At 32.0% G+C, this 21,978-nt stretch overlaps 1 protein-coding gene across 4 annotated transcripts in view; it reads left to right on the forward strand.

Moving 5' to 3' along the window:
* The window catches only part of LOC117221398 (uncharacterized), a 28,081-nt gene extending 10,811 nt beyond the window's left edge, over positions 1 to 17,270 (forward strand). The window contains exons 1-10 of one of the 4 annotated variants that reach the window (XM_033472607.2): positions 88 to 105; positions 1,114 to 1,179; positions 7,878 to 8,010; positions 10,113 to 10,243; positions 13,059 to 13,168; positions 13,438 to 13,583; positions 13,735 to 13,933; positions 14,948 to 15,064; positions 15,967 to 16,094; positions 16,646 to 17,270. In XM_033472607.2, the coding sequence (XP_033328498.1) occupies positions 1,120 to 1,179; positions 7,878 to 8,010; positions 10,113 to 10,243; positions 13,059 to 13,168; positions 13,438 to 13,583; positions 13,735 to 13,933; positions 14,948 to 15,064; positions 15,967 to 16,084 (1,014 nt within the window). In that variant the 5' untranslated portion in view covers positions 88 to 105; positions 1,114 to 1,119 and the 3' untranslated portion in view covers positions 16,085 to 16,094; positions 16,646 to 17,270. Of the gene's footprint in view, positions 1 to 87; positions 106 to 509; positions 856 to 1,113; positions 1,180 to 7,877; positions 8,011 to 10,112; positions 10,244 to 13,058; positions 13,169 to 13,437; positions 13,584 to 13,734; positions 13,934 to 14,947; positions 15,065 to 15,966; positions 16,095 to 16,645 lie in introns of those variants that run through there. The other 3 variants (XM_033472459.2, XM_033472369.2, XM_033472536.2) reach the window with 3 other exon arrangements.
* The last annotated feature ends 4,708 nt before the right edge of the window (positions 17,271 to 21,978 follow it).

The following is a 21,978-nucleotide window of genomic DNA, read 5'->3' on the forward strand; positions in this document are numbered from 1 at the left end:
CGCTCTGGATATCAATATCAGTCTATGCGAATTTCATTCCATATTATTATCTTCATCCTCATGATGTACATACATATACTATGTATGCAATGCTACTAGTAAAAGGTACAAAAAATGTTTAACACGACGTTAATGTGATTACATTTCTCTGAACGAATATTACTGATTTTTACGTAACTATGTCAATTCATTGGCAAAGTAGCATGAGTTTCTACAAAAGCTACAATAAATTTTTACGTAATTAAATTCATAAAACTTGATGTTGATACATATGTGTGTGTGTGTGTGTGTGTGTGTGTGTGTGTGTGTGTGTGTGTGTGTGTGTGTGTGTGTGTGTGTGTGTGTGTGTGTGTGTGTGTGCAAGTAACAAATTTAGAATTTCATCTAGCACGAATTCAAAATGAAATTCTAAACATCTTCTATTTGTCACGTAAACAGATAAATTTATCAATGAGAAGTCATGTCAAGTGATTCCATAAACATTAAAATTGTCAGTACATGTAAGATCACGAAACAGCTTGCGTACGATGTAATATGAAACTTCGGAATCGTTTTTTATTGTCGTAATCCGACCCGATTGGCACCACATACTTCGTGTCTCTACTTTCTTACGCAAGATTCCGTTGTCACTAACTGATTCAAGGCTGATCGTCTGCAATTTATTCACGAGGTCCCCTAATCCATTTACTTTGAAGAAACGGAACATTGGAACACAATTAGAACGACTACCAGCGAAGGCTGTCCTATGCAAATCAGTTTTTTTCTCAAATTTCAAAGCAGTTGGAATTTAGTTTCTGATCAACGTACCTTAATCCTTGTCAGGATGGGCGCGTGTTGTTTTGATAATATCGTTAAGTACGTTACAATCTCTATTAACGCGCTTGTCATTTACCCTTCGAATGAATTTTAAATATTTCAATCGTTTTGAATCTTGTTACTACATTGTGCACTTAGGAATACGTTATCTTCATTAACTGCGCCCACTCTTCATCTCTATCACATTCAACAGTCGTTAACGGTAGACCGCCATAAAAGGCGGCAATCACCGACAACCTAACACAAAAATCATTTTATGACATTGAGAAGTTTATGCCTGTGTAAATTCTGTTTCAGGTAGTCATGATCACCAAAATGCGATGGCCGAACATACATTTTGCAATATTCTGTTTCATATTACACGTAAGTAGGATAAAATACACATTTATTTTCTTGGTGACTGAAGTATTATTGGGAACAATGGTACCATTTTAATACAAAACTTTTATTGAGAAAGTAGCTATGAGTAAACACATACGCATGTTAACAGTATTCATTCGTATGTTTATTAATACTGGATTACTATCAAGTATATTTAAAGATTTGTCCATGTTATTACAACTGGGTTTTTGTTATGAGAACGTAATGCTTGGTAATTATTAAATAAAATTGTATGTATACTACGTCAAGTGTGCTAAATATTAAACTTATACTTGTTACATTCAAGTTATAATATGTTATAATGGTAGTTTAGTTACTACCACTAGTTATAATATGACATAATACTTGTCATATTACAAGTTATAATATGATATAAAACTTGTTATATTATAAGTTATAATATGACATAATACTTGTTATACTACAAGTGATATAAAACTTGTTATATTACAAGTTACAATATGATTTAATACTTGTCATATTACAAATTATAATGTGTTATAATACTTGTTACATTACAAGTTATACTATGATATTATATTAGTTATATCACAAATTATAATATGTTATTATACCAGTCATTTTATGGATAATAGATTTATTTATACAGCATGCTATAAATGATAAAATATCAAAGAAAAACCAGTAGTTTTTTACAACAATATAAATCGAAATATTTTTTAAATTTCGCCAAACTAACATATATTGTCTTAAAACTAGCATTTGAATTCATGAACCTTGATGCACAAACGCACGTATGTAGTATATGTATACATCTGTGATCGAGTTCATGATCCACTCTACAAACGTTTGCGAAATCATAGTTTGGAATCTGTAGGTCGTATTATTCCTTGCTTGCATGTTACACCAATTTTTGGCAAAAACTTTAATTTTATTATACCATAAACCACGGGAGATGATGACTATACAATACAATAAGTACAATAAGTATTTCTAATATGTCTAACATACATCGACTTTCAGCATAAGGAAGTTACCGTAATTTCAAAAATATAAAAGTATTGAAAGTAATAGTATAATATATAGTCAAAGTAGTCCTTATATCTACTTTTACAATAGATAAAAATTAATTTTTCGTTAAAAGGAAACTGAAACTATTCGGAAAAATATCTACTTCATATTTGTTAAAGTAAAAACTATCAATAATAAAGCATAGATTACGCATTATCTGACACTTTTCCATATAATAACTTTCGAAGTTCATTCAAAATTTCATAGATTTTTAATTTATTCGATCATGTTAATACCCCATATTTTCACCGACAATACTGAATCCGAATTCTGTTACGTATATTACATTGATTTACGTATACACAATCTGTAATTTCATAAAAACTTAAAAATAAATTTGAACGAAAGTAACAACGTAAATACATATAAAATATTAAGAGGCTACAGATTTAAAGACTTATGGTGCACCGTTTCTCTGTCTAAAAAACTGTAAAAAGTAAATATTAAGAAATTAATTAAATATTGATTACATAATAGTATAGGCATTTCTCATATGTAATTAAGAAAGTCAGAGGTGTAATGTCGAATCGATCTGCCACGTTATTGTAGTAATTGATGACAGATTACGCAATTGCAGTGAAGCAATTATTTGTTAGGTTGTATAAGTGTATTGATGTGTTATAATTTTATGAAAATTGCTGTTTTCGTCCTTTTCGGCTTGCTGGCAATTACAATATAGCCATCGGCAAGGAAAGTACACCAGTATAACACGCTTTACAAGGGGAACACCTCGAAATTATTCAACAGTACTGTCAGTCATGCGGTTTATTTTTATACCACCATAAGTCATAAGATTTCCACGTATGTATTCCAGTTGTGTGTAAATTTTAAATAAAAAGTATCGAAAATGGTACTTGAAGTACTTTTATTTAAATAAAATAATATTTCATAATCTACTTCATTTCTCAGTTTTACATAGAAGGATATTTCAAAATACTTATTTATTATACATTAGTTGGAATTATTAATTAAAATAACATCTTCCGTTGGACATATTAGAAATGCTTGTTTGAAATAATATTTGAGGAACAATTATTTCAATAAATATTCCATAGCAAAACAAGTATTGTCAACAAACATAAATAAACTTAAATAATTCATAATTCAAATATTTAATTCTTGTTAAATATTGATTTAATAACATTGCCATTAATGAGAAAGTTAATGAAACAGTTCAAATACATATTGCAGATGACTTAAAATTAGACAAATATTATAATTGAAATAGTATTTTCATTAATATGACAGCAAATAATGTAATTGACATATGTATTGCATATACATGTAAAATTAAGCACATATTTCTATTAACAAATTAATTAATATAACGAAGTCCAGGAAAATACTGTTTTTTGTTCTAAATAATATTACTTTACCCAACACTGGCATTTTTATTTTGTATTATAGTATCAGGATATTATAAAATTATTTTTGTAATATCCTGATATCAGAACACTCCATTATCTAAAAATTTCATTTAAGTTCTCTATTAGTTCTCTATTTTTGATAATATATTTAATAATTAAATGATTAGATAATAGAACGTTTGGATATCAAAATATTGTAGAAATAAAATGATCGGATAAGGGAGTTTCTATTGTACTGCCGAAAATCAATTGCACAAATGTCCACAAAAATCTAAGGAATTTTATTAATGAGACTGAATAAATCATCTACAGTGATAAATTTAAATTTCTTGGTTAATTCTATCGCACCCTAAACACCCTAGTAAAATTCAATTTGTTTGCAACGAACCCTGAAAATTAGTCAAAAATTAGTAACAAATTATTCAAAAAATCATTTCAATATAAGCAGATACTTTATCGAGCAATACCAGGTAAAATAGTATTTGAGATAAATAATAAAAATATTTTCAGAGATTGTCTTGTAAACTATGTTGGTGTTATTTACTTCGAAATAATTATTTATTTTATTCTTAGTTACTTCCATGATAGAGAAAATACTATTTTAAATAATTATTTGATTGTACATCTCTGTGAAATATGTATTTCAATTAAGAATTTTTCAAAACGAATTTGTATACATAGAATAAGATATTTGTATACCATTTCATAAAATATGTTTTAGCTAATGTGTCTCACATGCGTGTATAAAATATTTATGTTTATACTTCGTACTTTAAGTGAGTAAGCGGATAAAATTAGCAATAATTAATTAACCATTTCGTCAACAATCTTTCATGTGATTCTCTATTGTGAGTTTAACTACATTAGATAATTTTTGAACAAATTATTTCTAATAGATCCAAAAAGGAATATTATTTTAAATAACTATTTCTAATAGACATAAAAAAAATTATTATTTTAAATAATCATTTCTAATCAATCCAAGAAGAAATGTTACTTCCAATAAGTATTTCTGATAAATTCAAACGAAGCACTATTTAAAATAATGATTTTTTAGATCCAATCCTCTTTATGGAAGTTTGTCAAGAAGATACCTACAAACAACTTCTCAAACTTGGATTGGAAAATTGTTTCTTCAAAAAATATAGTTTAGTTTATACAAACAGGGTATAGAATTCATGCTACATCTTTCAGGATTTAGTAGCGTCAGGAATCTGCAATATCGGCATAGCAAAGAAACACTGATTCTAACGACCTCTGCATTACCAAAGTGACGAATTGAAAATTTCATTGATAAAACACCCAAAAATTCTTGTAACTCGCGTATAAATGTAATTAATTCATCTATGTTTGTTTTTGCTAAATGTGGAAGTGCATTTATCATAAATATTATCATCATGCTCGTATATATTTTGTATTATATGTAAAATATGTACACAGAACTGATTCTGTATTGTTTAATTATAATCGTTTTAACGAACGAAATCCAAATATGGTATCTTAAAAAAAGATAATATTTCTTTCTCTTCTTCTTGGTATGAAAAAGCTAGTGAAATATTTCCTTTAAAGTATATTATAGGTTAATATAGAAATCTATATTGATCATTATAGCAAATAGAAAGATGTAAAATAGTATTAATATATTATTCAGAATAACAATTGTCAATATGCAAATAACCGGTTTTTAAAATATTTACAGAAACGATTAAACGTTCAACTAGGTTGACCATGAGTAGAAAAACATTAATACGAAACATGGATAACGGTAGATTTATTATTGTAATGCATACTTATCATTTACCACAACCTGCGAGCAGCAAAGTAGGGACAATAAATATTTGCACGACGACAATATGTGTCACGATTCGAGTGAGCATTCCGAAGACAAGATTTCTCTTTTTCTGAGAATGTTCGTGTGGTAGCCCTCGTATTTTCTATATTCTTTTTTCCTCATTAGCAAGGAAAACGTTGGAAGACCGTGGTGCTTAAATAACGACACATTTCGCCAAGTTCCGTTTCCATTTCCCTCCATTACTCATACACTATTTCAGCAAATTGTATTCAAATTACATATCATTATCAACTATCATTATTTCATACATTTTATTTTGTTTAAAATATTTTTATTATTGCTTTATATTGATATATTATTATATATCAATTGTTTATATAAATTAAGCATCGACAGCGTTGTGTTGCAAGAGATTTTTTCATCTGTGGACCTTGTTTGCCCATTTAATCGAAAGCGCACTAAAATTCGAAAATTTTAAGAACAATACTTTTTAATACGTTTGAAAAGTCGATAACTTAATTGGTGAATTGATTGTGTATGTATACTAGAAATTTTCTATGATAATTACAAAGCAATTTACAAGTCAAGTCAGGAAAGATACGTCTGCGACAAAGCAAATACAGCATTAATATTACTCTAACATTAATACAGTAATAGTTTACATAAATTTTTATTTCTGTTGTACTAAATTACTACTTCTTATTCGAATTAATTTTAATCGACAGTTTCATTACTTTGAGATGTGTTTAAATTAAGAATTTTATAGATAAGAATTTTAAAATTTCAGTTGTACAAAAATATCATAACATAAAGTAGTGATGTATATGAGATATTCTACGTTAACAAGGCCATATGAAATTCCTTTTCTCTTGAACACTACATTTTATCGTTTCTTTTAGATGGGGGAAAAAGAATTTTATAACGCTTACTAAACTCGTCTCAGTTGAGCGATGGTCGTAAAAACATTGCAGGTTCATCAATAAAAAGCTAAATGCGACCTTGGGAACAACGGTTAAAAAATATATGTAGCAGAGTCACTTATATATAAATATTTTTTATATATAAATTTATATGTATTTCGATCACTTTTTTCTAGAATAATAAGTTAATTATATCTACATTGATAAAGTAAGAATTTTCACTTCTTTATTTACTTATGTTTATGTTATTTATGTTATTTATTTACTTATTAATTAATAGTCAAATAGATATACGCATCGTTAATGAGTAAACTGCAGATGTTTATGCAAATACATATTTTTTTGCAAAATAGGAATACCAAGGGTTCCTGAACATAAAATGTCGTGATCAGGTGATGTTTCGCTCGTTTATGTTTAAAACCATATGCAATAATATATTGTATATATTATTTTCCACGTACGGTGTCAATGTCTAATAAAAATAAAATATAACTATACAGTTCTTAACAAAAATGACTTATCTTACAATTTGTCACTAAAAATAATGCTTTTATTTTCCTGGGCTCTATATAAATATTTAAATACAGTACCGTCATATGTTGTTACACTTTGCATAATCAGAAGTGTGCAATTTAATCGTGACACCGTGTACATTACTGCTAGGTGATAAAGATGGGTGCGGACACATGTGCGAGTAATGCGTGTGAATAAGTTTTTATCAACACATTCCACTTCAAATAGAATGCTCGCTGAACAAAAAAAAATCAGAACAATGGAGATTCATATAATTACAATTCAACTTTATTTGAGCTACATTATATAATGAGTTGGAGCAATGTGCTTAAGCATGCAACGTGGTTAAAATGTTACGATGTCATTTTCGAGGAAGTCATAAAAACAAATAACCTTGTCTTCGGGCTGATGGAAATTTCAATGGACGGCGAATGGAAATTATTTCAGTTATATCATTCTCAGTGGAATTAATACGATTTCAGTGATACAAATTTATGAACACTCAGGATTGTTTCCTGTAGAAAGCATAGTGTTTTTTTGGAGTTCGCGTGATGTAATTTTCGTAGACGGTACATAATCAGGAAATTCCCCCAACTTTCTTAATCGCACATATTCACAACTATATCATTTTTCAATATAAATTATTTGAAACAAATTGTCCAATAGAGGATTAATTAGAAAATTAGAGTATTATGAATCAAAGAATTTCAACTTTTGTATACATAGATTCTAATAATAGTTTATGTTTCGAATTAGTAAAATTTAATTTTTGTGCAAATTGTACTTATTATTATATAATTTCTTGGGTATCCAGCAGGATATTATTTTTAATGTCAGTCATGACAAGCCTTAAAATGGCGGCAAATATCTATTCAAAAATAATGCATCTTTATAATACCTTATTAATCTTTATTATCTGTAAACACTTTCTCTTTTCTCATCTGAACATATTTTTTTATTTCTTTAGAAAAAAAAAGTCAGAAATCGTAAATGACACCTTGTTCATTGAAGTTATATTGCATATTTAAAAGATTAAAACATATAGTAATTTCAAAGGTTTCCAAGCACGTTCACGTGCACGGACATGGACGTTTGATGGACCCACCAGCACGGAACAGTATGTGGAGGTTTGGATATCCAAATCCTGTCAACTACAATGACAATGAGCTTTTCTGTGGTGGATATGCAGGTTAGTGAAAGCCAACATAAAATTTATACAAAGAAATCAACTATAAGTAACATTAACTATCAAGTAAATAAAATTATATAATATTTGTTGGAGATAATTGGTAACTGTAAAGTAACTATTCGATATTAATTGTATTTCATTTTTGTTTATTAGTGTGAACACAATATGGCTTGCCTTCTGATATAAAAATAACCAACTTGAAATAAAGTATAATTACTCAATTCTAGTAGAGGTACTACCAGAGGTCTTTTAACCCAGGGCTCGGAATTAACGACACGGAACATAAGGATTATGAGACCTACGCCTCCTGACCAATGCAGTCACGAAAAGTCATTATGCAAAGAGTGTGGACAGACGACGCATGCGCGGAGAGTCTCGCATAGCGGTGTGGAGCATCTATCGGGTGAACATTCTAATTCTGAACTACGATAGCGCCCGCAAATGCGTTGCCTGTCCCCACTCCTTTTGTAGTGACTTTTCGTGACCGCATTACGTGTATCATTTAGGCGACCACGGCTCTCGTAATCTTTATGCTGCGTGTCGATAACTCCAAGCCTTGTTTTAAATATATTCTTTAAAATTTTTTAAATACATAAAATCGAACTATGTCGATTTGGTTATATGTATATTTGCTTATATTATAATATGGTTTATGACTAATTTGTCATAAAGCAAAAAAGAGTGTAGGTGGATAATAAAATCATTGAAAGAAAAAAATTGTGATTCTAAAATGATGTTTATATAAACTATACTATTAACCCAACCTCGAATAATAATCATAACTGCCATTTTATATAATTTCAATAAAAAAACAAGCTCAAAGTAAAATGGTCATAACACTACTCTGAGCAATGACCTCGATAACATCTTGAAAAATAGTCGAGATCGAAACGTGGTATCTCTTTATAAATGTTTATCAAAAAGACAACTTTTAAATGCAGAAAAGCCGATTCTCTGATAGTTGAAAATTGTAGCTTTCAATTTCTTACGTATTATATTTAATCTGATATATTTCATTATATATTAATATTATAATAAACATGCTGCCGGGCATCTAACATTGCTCCATACTGGAACAGACATTTCTCAGTTATATTGTCATTCAAATAACCTTCTGCTTGCTATATCTACAAGAAGATTTCTCAAGCGGAGACACATTATGTTAATCATCATAAACTACTAAAACACGTGCGTTCACATTCAATCGTATCCAGCCATGCGACCGCGCTTTAAACATTCGTCTGTATACAACGATTCAAGCGTTGAATGAAATCATTGTTAAATTGCCAAAAGGAAATTAATTTCTCACATACACACATCCTTGCAATCGAGTAATTGCGCTCGTGAATTTAATGGAACACATACTTGTAGAACACTCTGTATATTCAATATGTATGATCATTATGTATGATCAATCCTTGACTGTCACAGATTGATATAGTTCACTTGCATTACGTGCATATATTATATTTACGTCTGTGATAGCATAAAAATGTTTATATTCCATATTCTTTGAACACTTTGACTGGCATACCAACAATCACAAAAATGTGATCAGATTGCAGTATATCGTTTAATCGAATTAAAATTTTAAAGTGAATTTGTTCGATATTAATTATTTTCTTCACATTCATACGTTTTACTGATCTTAACAAAATTAGGAATATACAACAAATTAGCCTGAAAATTAACATCGTGAAATTAACAGGCCAAATACAAAACCGTATAGACATTAGAATCACTTAGGGATATTGTTACATTATTTTCAAATTATTGCAATTATTAAAAGAGTGAAGAGATTTTCATCTAACTTATGTTTCTTACAACTTCGTCCATTTTAGTTTCGCATGAAGATTCGCAGTCTAGTAATGTTGTATTATACAATTTACCATAGTACTATTTATTGAAATAAGAAACGTGGTCGAAAAATAATTCATTCGTAAAGTAATTGATAAGAATGTCGAATTTTTTAAAGTTGCTCAGGGCAAGATCCTTGACAAATATCGGTGAGTTGTCTCCTAAAGTAATAGGGATAGCAATAGTAATAGTATAGCAATAGTAGATTACAACTTCCTATATAAAATTTATTATTTATTCCTTAGTGCAATGGGTCGAGAATAGCGGTAAATGCGGAGTATGTGGTGACCCATACCACTTTAAAGATCCAAGACCACACGAAGCCGGCGGTGAATACGCGAAAGGAACTATAGTTAGACACTACACAGCTGGTCAGGTAATTTGAATTTCTTTCGTTTTCTGATATTGCCATACTAATTTTGTGAAATGAGATTTCGGATGTTCATTAGAGGTATTAGGACCTCAACTCATGTACTACGATTTCTTTTATAATGACTTCTTTGCCCTTAGCAATTTTCCTAATAGAAAGAGACAATTTTTGTTCTTTGCATGACTTCGTAACTCTCAGAAGACATTAATAACAGACGTATTTAGTAGCAAAGAATTTAATGAATTATTATTTATTATATATTATTATGTATATTATTTATATTAGGAGATTTTAATGAATTATCTAGCATTTTAACATTCAGACGAAGGATCAATTTCACAATTTTACAATTAATAATATTTATCATCATTCTCAGTTTTTTGTACAATTTTTCAAAACGTATTTTTGAAGATCCGTCTTGTAGATCTATTTCTGTTAAGATGGTAATATATTTAATTCAATTGCCAAAAATTGCCAATGGTAAGGTGACGCGTCAAGTGAGTACAATTTGATCTGAGATATCTAGAGTAAAGAGCATAACTGAATCAACAAACACAATTTTTGTATAAATCATTATTTATTGCTAGGAATATACAAGAATAACGAAAAATAAACATTATAGTTATTTTCATCACAGTTAGGAGTAACATAAGAAATTTTTGCAATAATTAATGTCTTGTTGTTTAAGAATGACAACAACAATAAATTGAATCGGTTTTACACCATGTCCAATACTTGACAATATTTAATATGTTCTTTATTTTCTAATATTTCGTCAACAACCCTTTTGATTGCAAAACTGCACTAATTCGTTTTGGCATACTTTCTACTAATTTTGTGCAATAATCCGGAGATATTTGTTCCCACTGTTCTTGAATTCTATTATACAAATCTGTGATTGAAGTTGGTTGGGAGTTATATGAATCCCGAAGTCGTTTTTTTAGTAAACCCCATAGATCCCTATGGGATTGAGGTCCGGGTTCTACGCAGGTCAATCCAGAACAGAGTATTTTTTAGTACTGAGCCAATTTTTTACACTTTTAGCAGTGTGCTTAGGGCCTCTGTCATGCATAAAAATTACATTTTCTTCTTCAAAAAACATATTTTCAACAGCCTCTATGAGGTGATCTTGTAAAATATCCTTGTACATGTACTGATTCATGATGTCATTAATTCGGTGCAGTGATCCAACATCAAATGCTGTTAGGCACCCCCAAAACATTAGGGATCCGCCTCTATGCTTTATCGTTTGCTTTACATGTCGTGGTTTAAGCCTTTCATTTTTACGAATCCAGCACCAAGACATGCCATCTCAACAAATTCTGTTAATTTTGGTCTCGTCTAACCAAATAACCCGTTCCTATTCAATAGTTGTCCTGTTTTGGTATTTTTTGGCAAATTCCAAACGAAATTTAATATTCTTCATTGATAACATTGGCTTCTCTTTTTTTTAAAACTAAACTCAGCTCCTTTGAGGGTTCTCCGTACTGCCCACTTGCTTATTTGTATATTCGTATCTTCTTTTAATAATTTTGCAGCCATAGTGGCACTTGAAGCTTCACCAGATGTGAAAACTGTAAATATAATTCTTCGTTCATCCTGCAGTGATAATTTTTTTGGTCTTCCTCCAACATTTAATAATATACTTTTACAGTATTTTTTTTCTTATTCTCTGCACTGTCGATTGACTAATACTGCGCTTTCTCGCCGTCTGGCGCGTTGACACGCCGTCATTCAAAAGAGAAATTACTTTTTTTAAACAATATGGTGCAATTGACTACATATTTTTCTTTACTTCACTTGCGTGCTTTTCCGTTCGACTGATTGTGAGAAACTGAGTGCTAAGTCGTGTAATAACATTTTGTAAACATACGAAACTGCTAGATATAAACACACTACTAGAACATTTCACGTAAACATTATATTTTAGAGTCAATCTATTTTTATTTTCATTGCTAAACGAGGAGACATTAATAATTGAAAAAAATTTCTTGTGTTACTTTTAAAAATGACTATAATGTTTATTTTTGAAAATTCTCCTATCTTCTTATTAATAAATAATGATTTATACCAAACTTGTAGTTATTGGTTCAGTTATGCTCCTTACTGTAGGTGTCCTTGAATTTTCTCAAAACCGACACATCTTTTTCCCATTACCTTTCAAGACATCACTTCCCATATAAAACTTTGCAACTGATTTAGAACAATTGAGAAATACTGAAGTCATTCTTAGTATATTATGTATACAATGTTAATCTGCAAAATACGGGTTTTGCTATTCGTGCAAAATATATTATAGGTCGCTGAATTCGTCCTTTCGTCGGCAACGATGTACTATTTTTAAAAAATGCGTTAACTTTGACAAAACTGAAACTTATTTCGATATCTCAGAAATAATGAAATATGACAAATCAAATTCTATCCGTTTGACACATGTTCCTTAAAATGTTACTTAATTCATTAAAAACCTTTTTGACAAACGATCACTAATAATCTTAGACAGTAATGAATAATGACAGTAATTGATTCATATATAGAATACAAGCATATATTATAGAATATAATTTCGAAAAAAATCTTAAATGACAAAAACCAAAAGTAGCTTCTGCAATTTTTAATTTGCGTTTTATATATGTGAAGTTATTGCATTTCTATATTTTTGTCTAGTAGAGTAAACAACAACAAAATTCAACCATTATATTGTTACTAAGAATTATCTCATTGAAAATAGCTGACAAAATGTGGCATTCTGTGGCATTCTGATCTTAGGTTCGATTATTATTACGAGCTTACTATATTTTTCTGTTTCGCGCGCGCGCAGGATATTGATGTCGAAGTCGAACTTACGGCGAACCATTTAGGAAGATTCGAAATGTATCTGTGCCCAAACAATAACCCAAGAAGCGAAGCAACCCAAGAATGCTTCGACAGGTAATGAAAAACCCTTTTCTACTTAACACTATTCAACTTTATGCACTTGTAGTACCAGCAGACTTGTAACACTGTAGAAAACGTTTACACGAACAATAATAAAAAACACTTATAATTTAATCTTAATGGAAAGAATATTCGATACAATTAAATAAATCTTTCCTGTGCCCAGGATTTTATAAAATAATCCACGAAAATCAAAATTTGCATAATAATCTACAGGCTACTAATTACAAATGTAACGTAATGTAACAGAATAAAACTTTTAGGTACCCACTGTATGTTACCGGTACTCGTGATGTGGGATTTGAAATTCCAATAGACACTGAGAAAAAAGCTATATTTCAGTACAGGGTGACTTTGCCATCGTATGTTACTTGTTCTCAATGCGTTATTCAATGGAATTACTACACAGGTTTGTATCGTTGCATTAATGTGCATACTCAAGTATAAATATGTGATATTATGTGATATTATTATTTGCATCGAGTGAACTGTGAATCACGATATAAATGAGGTCAGGAATATTATCTGACTTAAAATGAGCACTGTAAAATTATTATCAGGTAACATGTGGGGTACTTGTGACAATGGAACCGAAGCCAGTGGTTGTGGGAGGCCAGAAACATTTCGGAACTGTGCTGATGTTAGTATCGTGACGAGTACCGCTGGAGTTCCACCCCTCTTTGTACAACAGGATAATCCTTTCCTGCTTTATTACAAAGACTACCGTTCACCAAATAATATATTCCCACTAGTTGTTAGGTAAGTATTCGCAAATATGAGTTAGTCAATCGAAAAACCATTTCACAAGTGCCTTCAGAATAAAAAGATATTCCACAGGGTGTTCCAAGATTATTGTAGAAGAGAGAAATTGGGGAGGGGGGCTCCTGAGGTCATTTGAAGTAACTTTTTCCTTAGCGAAAATGCAATCCGTGGCTTCTCTCTCTCTCTCGTTTACGAATTATTAACGAAAAATAATGACCAATGAGATGCGAGCTCGGCTGGCACAAGGTGGTCGAACCAACGATCGGACGAAACCCAGTTTCGCTCATTGGTTCGGCCGCCTCGCGCCAGCCGATCTCGCATCTCATTGGTCACTGTTTTTCGTTAATAACTCGTAAACAAAACCGCGAATTGCATTTTGGCTAAAGAAAATGTTACTTCAAATAATCTCAGTAACCCCTCATTTTCCGCTTGTACAATAATTTTGTGATACCCTGTATACAAATAGTTAGTTAATCATTTCAGTCATAACTTAACGTAACTTCTTTTATGTTTATTAAACATTAACGCGGTGATGAGACTTTTAGGAAGACCACCTCAAAATAATTGCGAAATAAAATGATTAGTTACAGCGCTATTATTTTCTTGATTGAACTAACTCATGGCGGAAGTACGTGTACTAGACAGTTGCTTAAGTTAATAGTTGATAGTAACAACTTAATATTTTCCAATTTTATTCTTAATTTTAAAAACTTTTTAATTGTGTCCAGTGTTAATATCATTAACTTGTATTAGTATTATTAAATAAGACAAAGACTTATCTTTAACATGGAGAGTTACAAGATTCCTTTCAAAAAAGTAATTTACTTTTAAAATTCACTTTTTCTCCCTGTGAGCCATGTAATAAAATATCACAAAATAATTTCAAAATCTCAACTCTAATTCAACTGTACAATTTTATTAAAATAACTTATGGTATAAAAGACACGAATACATTATAAACTGTACATTTGATCATTCACATAAGTGTTATTAAGAACATTTTAATTTCAGATCTCAGGTGTGCGTGCCTTCTCCACTTTACCGACGTATACCAGGAATGGGAAATTGGTGTCAAAGCAATTGCCTTCGATATCCACCAAACTGTCCAACAGATATCTGCCAATGTCCGTAAGTGTATAAGTATTTTACGGAGCAGCTAAAAGTGTTGTTAAAGATCTTGGTGCACTATTCGTTCGAAACTATTTTCGTCCTTTTCTATTTTATTTTTATACCAAAAGTACTAACAATGATGCAATAAATTACACAAGATATGTCAAAAATGATTCCTGAAGTCAAATTTAGTAGCTTTTTGGGACACTTTACATACACTCCCCTCCAAAAATATTGGGACAATCACAGAAAATTAAATAAATTTGAGAAACCGATAGAAAATTTTTCTAATTTCTTCAATGTATTACAAAGTTAATTATATTAAAGTATAACAAGTACATGTATCTATTTTTTTACATTATAGTAAAAATAACATGAAGTTTATGAAAGAAAATTAAATTTTCTTCTCGACAATATACATATATGCTGCGTTTTTCAATTACTTCTTGGCCGAACTTCGGTATCCGTTTCATTAATTTGTCTATTATTTCTGATTCTATTTGGTTGCATCCATATTGTAATATGCTCCACATATTTCGAAAACATATCGTTCGAAATGATCTCGGCATACATTTTCACTGAACGAAATGCAATCAATGGGTAAACCAATTGCATAAGTGATAGAACCTTCTAACATAACGTGTACTTTCGACAATAGGATGGAGTACAACTTAATACTAAACATAAAACATTATCTAAACTGAATGAGAAATTACTATTTATACTAAAGTCAACAGGTGTCCTAATACTTTTGGAGGGGGATGTGTGTGTGTAGAAGTTCAAAGTCGATAGATTAATTAATGTGTCGCAGTAGACTGTTAAATAGATGCGCATTTAATAAAAGCCTTCTTTTGCATTACTGGCAGCCAAGAAAATGTAACTGAGTGTTAATAATTGTATCATTTATTATTTCGAAACAGGGAAGTATGCGATGCGATTGGGGAAATAGCTGGAAAGGAGGGTGCAAGTGTTTATTGTATGGATAAATGTCTAGTCTATCCATCTAACTGTCCTTTCCACCGTTGCCGCTGTTACTGATCAAATCAAGGTGTGCTATCGAAATATATTTATAAGATTTTGTTACATTATATCCGCGATACAGTAGAACGTCGATTATCCGAATATCACTATACCCATAGCCATGTGTCCGTTGTTTACATATGAGATATCGAGACTCATAAAACGCATTGTTTCAATTTTTGTTACAGACTCAGATAAAATAGTTGGGAAACGTACTTTTTTTTATTTTATGGTTGTCATTCTAAACAGTTAAGATTTTGCAAAATTTTGTTTAGGCATTATCTTCATATGAGTCATCTATAAATGTGTATTGTAGGAAGAATCGGCAATTTGACAGAATCTTTGATATTTAATTCATTCTTAGCGCGATATTTCTTTTGTTGGATATGCATTTCTACGTACTAAGTCTCCATATTTGGAAAGTATTTGTTCTTTCAGATCGATTATCCGAAGAACCATTTATCCATAGAAGTTTGTCTCTTAATTCGGATACTCGTGGTTCAGTCACTTGATTGCTACATTTGATAAAAACGATAATTTTCCTTTGAATTCAATTCAAAGTTACTATTAATTTTTCAGTTTCAACAAGGAGATCTAAGAGGCAACTGGAAACGCTATAATTGCTGTGTTCGTCTTTTATCAAAAACTGGAATTGTGAACAAAAGTGTGTGAAAAAGATTTTCGAAAGTACATTTTCTATTTTTGCATCGCCAATGCCGCCTGAACGAGAATGATACTCTGTTTTTCTATAATGCAGTTTTTTACATATATTTCGCAACTGGTATATTATACGTAATGTGAACGATTCTGCAAAATATGCATCTACTATGGTGTAAAGTAAGTCTACTTGTGCAAATCAATGGACCATGACAAACCGTTTTGATACTAAAATTGTATAGCTCATTAATGTTGAAGAATTATTGCTACAAAACTTATTGTGTTTTAGAAGTGTAGTTCTTCCACGAAAAAACGGACGTGAAGGTACTTAACTTTATTATTCTATTCTAAAAGAAGTAGGTAAAAAGCAAATTTATATCTATGGTAATTACTTACAATTAGCGTTGTTCTTCATTGCTTGTAACTACAACAACGTCTGTCTGAACTATACCACCTGAAATATTAAACAGAATAAGTTCAACGTGAATACTGACAATAATAAATTTTCCTAAATGAAATGAAATAAAGATATCCTGCTTAAAATTAACGTATTCTGCTAATTCGGATTTGTGTTGATCTGCAAAGACTCTGCTTCGACACTTTAAAGACACATAACTAAATAACATTTTTGGAATATCGTACACTACCTTGCAAATAATTGTGTAAGGTATAATACGTCAAAATTTTTATTTCAACAAGTGAATAATTTCGAAGATATTCTGAAAAGAAGATTCGTTTTAACAGGAACGCTTTTTAGTTTTAATTTCTTTTACTGAAATAAAATGAAATGTTTACGATTTACCTTTACTTGGTGATAATGCAGTAAAAGTGAACGTTGGTATAGCCTGCCTGGAGGCACCCTTCTGTTGGTCACCGTCGGATACAGATCAGCTATGCAGTTCATCATACATTGTACGAGGTCAATGCAGTATCCTCCTGCACACATTTCCATGCATGAAGTGGTTTTACAACTAAATGGCTGAGTTTCTTATTGATAATATTCTTCATATTTCTCTAACAAACAAATCCCTTATGTCCTTTAACGCGATTATTTATTATTAAATTAGCTTTGTGAATCGTTCGCTGAATTGTGTTCGGACGCGGAATTATTTAAATTAAAATATCATTTACGTACTTTGTTAATCTTCACTGCACACTTTGCTTAAAAATTTCATACGGTACACACGAGGTATCATGCATACCAGAAAGTTCAAACGGCCGTCACGGTTAAATTACTTATTATTTCGGATTCGAAAAATTAGTAAATATTCTTCAGACATTCTGAAATAAGGATAAATAGCGTTTTTCTTGAAATTACCACTGTCATGTAGTAAAAAAAATTCTGATGTTCAAGCTCCGCGACTTGTTCATTGATTCGAACGTAGTACGGAGCCTCCCTTCTTCTATCACGCTCCACGGTCGAAGCACGTTGCACTCAATCGATCGTCCACATTGTAATTCGCGCCCTCGCCTCTCATTGGTCAGTGTTTTTCGTTAATAACTTGTAAACAAAGCCGTGGATTACGTTTTCGCAAAGGAAAAAGTTATTTCAAATGACTTCAGCTACCCCCTATTTTCGGCTATTAAAATAATTGTGGAACACCCTGTATAATAGTATAAATGATAAATGAAACCAAAACCAAACTGTAAGAAAAACATACTGTTCCTAATTGTATACATTTTGATTATCTTTTCTATTATATAACTATATGCACACATAAAAATATTTCATAACAAACTTAAATAAAATTCAACATCATATAAAAACTAAAAAGATCACGATTTCAAGTTTCATAACCAAAATTAAAATTAAAAATCAAAAAGAAATATAATGTTATGCTAACAAATTTATTCATCATTGTCACTTATTATAATATAACTGGTCAAGAACGTTTGACGGGTCTTATTTTTAAATCTGAGCTTAATTCATAGACAAATTCGACTGGATTTCTGGTGGTTTTAGGTTTTAAAAATCTGTCATAAGAGATTGTTCGATCTTGCTTTGCAAATCTGTGTAAACTTCTTGATAGGCAGATAAGCAATTTTGTAGATTTCTTTTAATTATATCCGCTCTCTCCGACAGAGGATCGTTCTTTATAAAGTATGATTTTTCGGTTATTATTGCCACCAAATCTGCTTGACAATAAATATACGGTATAAATGAAACAAAACTATAAATTCGAATTTATGAATATGTATATGTACCCTATAGAATTCTGACATTGTAGGAAATTTTTCACATTTCCAAAACAGCGATGTAGGAGGTTCACCTGTACTGGGATTTTTTCATTATTTCGATTTATAGAACACGGGGACACATGATGCGAAAACGGTGTACCATAATAGGTACACGCTCGCACTATGCTATTTTATTCGTATTATTTTTTATTCATATTAAATCAATATTTCAAAGTTCATTACGTTATCTAGGAAAAAAATCTATAGAGCAGTAATAAAAGCGATGATAATCTTAAACCTCCTGAAAAGTGTTCCATAATAGATGCTTTTGATAATATCATTCAGGGTATTAAATAACGACTCGTGAATAATCATTATAATATAGACATTGAATTATTTAAAATACCACTTTCGCAACATGCGAAACAAAAACTCGGCAACTCCAGCGACATTAACCTTGAACAAAAGTTGTCTCAGAACAGGCGATCAGCGGCGCAATACAATACATTTAACACCCACGTGCCTCAAAGCAAACACATTCGTTGCAACAGCAATTAATAGCCACCAATTGCCAAAACACAATAAATAACGTGTGAAACATTGATCCCGCAGCTGGCATCTATGCAATATACACTCAGCCTGCACTATATAAGCTGACCGGCTAGCTGATGTCAACACTTTCAGTTTCGCCCATCAACAAAGCGAAGATGAAGTTCCCGCTGTATGTGGCCATCTCCGTATTCGTGTTATCGGTGGACTGTGCGGTGCTACGACCGGCTGCAAATGGTATAGATAAACCTAACTCAAACAGAGATTATCACTGCCCTGCAGGATGTGAACGGTCTCTTGAAGGGTCAGATTTGGTTTTAGAGCCTGATCCGGACGAGGAGCTGGACGGAGATGTTTCACAATCAGACACCCAGAATTTGCTTGCAGGTCTTCCAGTGGGTGATGTCGAGAAGATTTTAAAACTAGCAGACGAAGCCGGACTACATCATCCAGTAAGCAATGACAAGCTTGGAAAAAGAGGCACCGGCAGTGATATATTCCCTGTAGGTGGCTATCCCGTTGACGACTTTATCAATAAGGCATGGAACTTCCTGCACGACTTCATTCCACATTTCGGAAAGAGAGATCTCACAACGGAACAGTTTGTGGAAGAAGTAATTTCCAAGCTTGAAAAGAGAGACATCGGTTCCCTGTTTCCCGTTGGCGGTGATATAATCAGTGAACTCGTGCACACGGTAGAAGATATTTTGGGTAATCTTGTCCCTAAATTGGGAAAGAGATCTCTCTCAGAGTTGTCAGTTCGAAATGTAGACGTCGTGGACGATGTGGTGAACGTAGATAATGTAGCACCCAAGCTTAGAAAAAGAGACATCGGCAAGCTGTTCCCCGTAGGCGGCGACATCATTAGTTACTGGGTGAACCTTATCGAAGACCTCATAAGTCACTTCATTCCTAAGTTTGGAAAGAGAGACGTTGGCAAGCTGTTCCCAGTAGGCGGTGATATCATTAGCCACTGGGTGAACCTAATCGAAGACTTCATTGGTCAATTCGTTCCCAAGTTTGGAAAGAGAGACGTCGGCAAGCTGTTCCCAGTAGGCGGCGATATCATTAGCCACTGGGTGAACCTAATCGAAGACTTCATAGGTCAATTCGTTCCCAAGTTTGGAAAGAGAGACGTCGGCAAGCTGTTCCCAGTAGGCGGCGATATCATTAGCCACTGGGTGAACCTAATCGAAGACTTCATAGGTCAATTCGTTCCTAAGTTTGGAAAGAGAGACGTTGGCAAGCTGTTCCCAGTAGGCGGCGATATCATTAGCCACTGGGTGAACCTAATCGAAGACTTCATAGGTCAATTTGTTCCCAAGATTGGAAAAAGAGACATCGCCTCGCTATTCCCCGTAGGCGGCAACATCGTTAGCTACTGGGTGCATCTTATCGAAGACCGCATAGGTCAATACATTCCCAAAATTGGAAAGAGGGACATTGGTCTTGTAGTTCCTCATTTCGGAAAGAGGGATCTTGTATCTTCTATGAGGCAGGAGCGAGATCTTGTTATGAGTTCAATCGAGACGGCAAATGAAGATCTCCTTAAACCAGTATTGCAAAGTGTCTTCGACATGGTTCAACGATGGCTCAGATTTCTACTCTCGCCGTTTATGTAGAACCTGCTTGATATAAGTATGACAAATTTTTTCTAGATATTTTTGAAATGCTTGCATTGGATTGCTTTAAATAGATCGCTGATGTTATGAGATTTTGGAAAAGTGTATAGATGGAAAAGAAATTATGAAAAGTTTAAAAGGATTTATTATTGTCGTTACATTGTTCTCGGCACATTAAAATTATTGATAGATGAAATAGAATTAATTCGAATGATTTTCATTTTGCATAGACAGATTATATAGGGTGTCGCAAAAATGTCTCGCAATCCGGAAATGGCGGATTCCTTAGGTCATTCCAAGTAACTTCATCCTTAGCGAAAATGCAATCCGCAGTTTCGCTTTCGAGTGAACGAAAAATAGTGACCAATGAAAGCCGAGATCAACTGACGCGAGACGGCCGAGCCAATCAGCGGAACTGAGCTCGTTGCCAGGGCCGCCACGCGCTAACTGAGTTCGTCTCTTATTGATCAGCGTTTTTCGTTAATACCTCGTAGTCGAAGCCGCGGGTTGTATTTTCAGTAAGTAGAAAGTTGCTTCTAATGATATCAGGAACCTCCCATTTCCGGATTGCGAGACATTTTTGGGACACCTTGTACAAGCTCTTTCTCTGTGAAAGCTCTTTTAAATGGTAATCGACAGATTATTTTCAATATTTGCAAAAATGTAACGGAACCAGAAATAAGAACAACTCTAATGATTGGTATAAAACTTCTTGGACAATCTAACAATCTAATAGAATTTATATGTGAAAGGAATATAATGAACAATATTGTAGCATAAATCGAATTTTTCTATGCAATCCTCTGCCGTCTTAAAATTAATATAAAATGTTAGGAAAGATAAGATTAAGACGTGAATTCTATTTAATATTATTTTATTTCTTACTAACATTGTTTGTTGACAGGT

This window comes from Megalopta genalis, chromosome 1, assembly GCF_051020955.1.
Source record: "Megalopta genalis isolate 19385.01 chromosome 1, iyMegGena1_principal, whole genome shotgun sequence".
In the NCBI taxonomy this organism is placed as follows: Eukaryota; Metazoa; Arthropoda; class Insecta; order Hymenoptera; family Halictidae; genus Megalopta; species Megalopta genalis.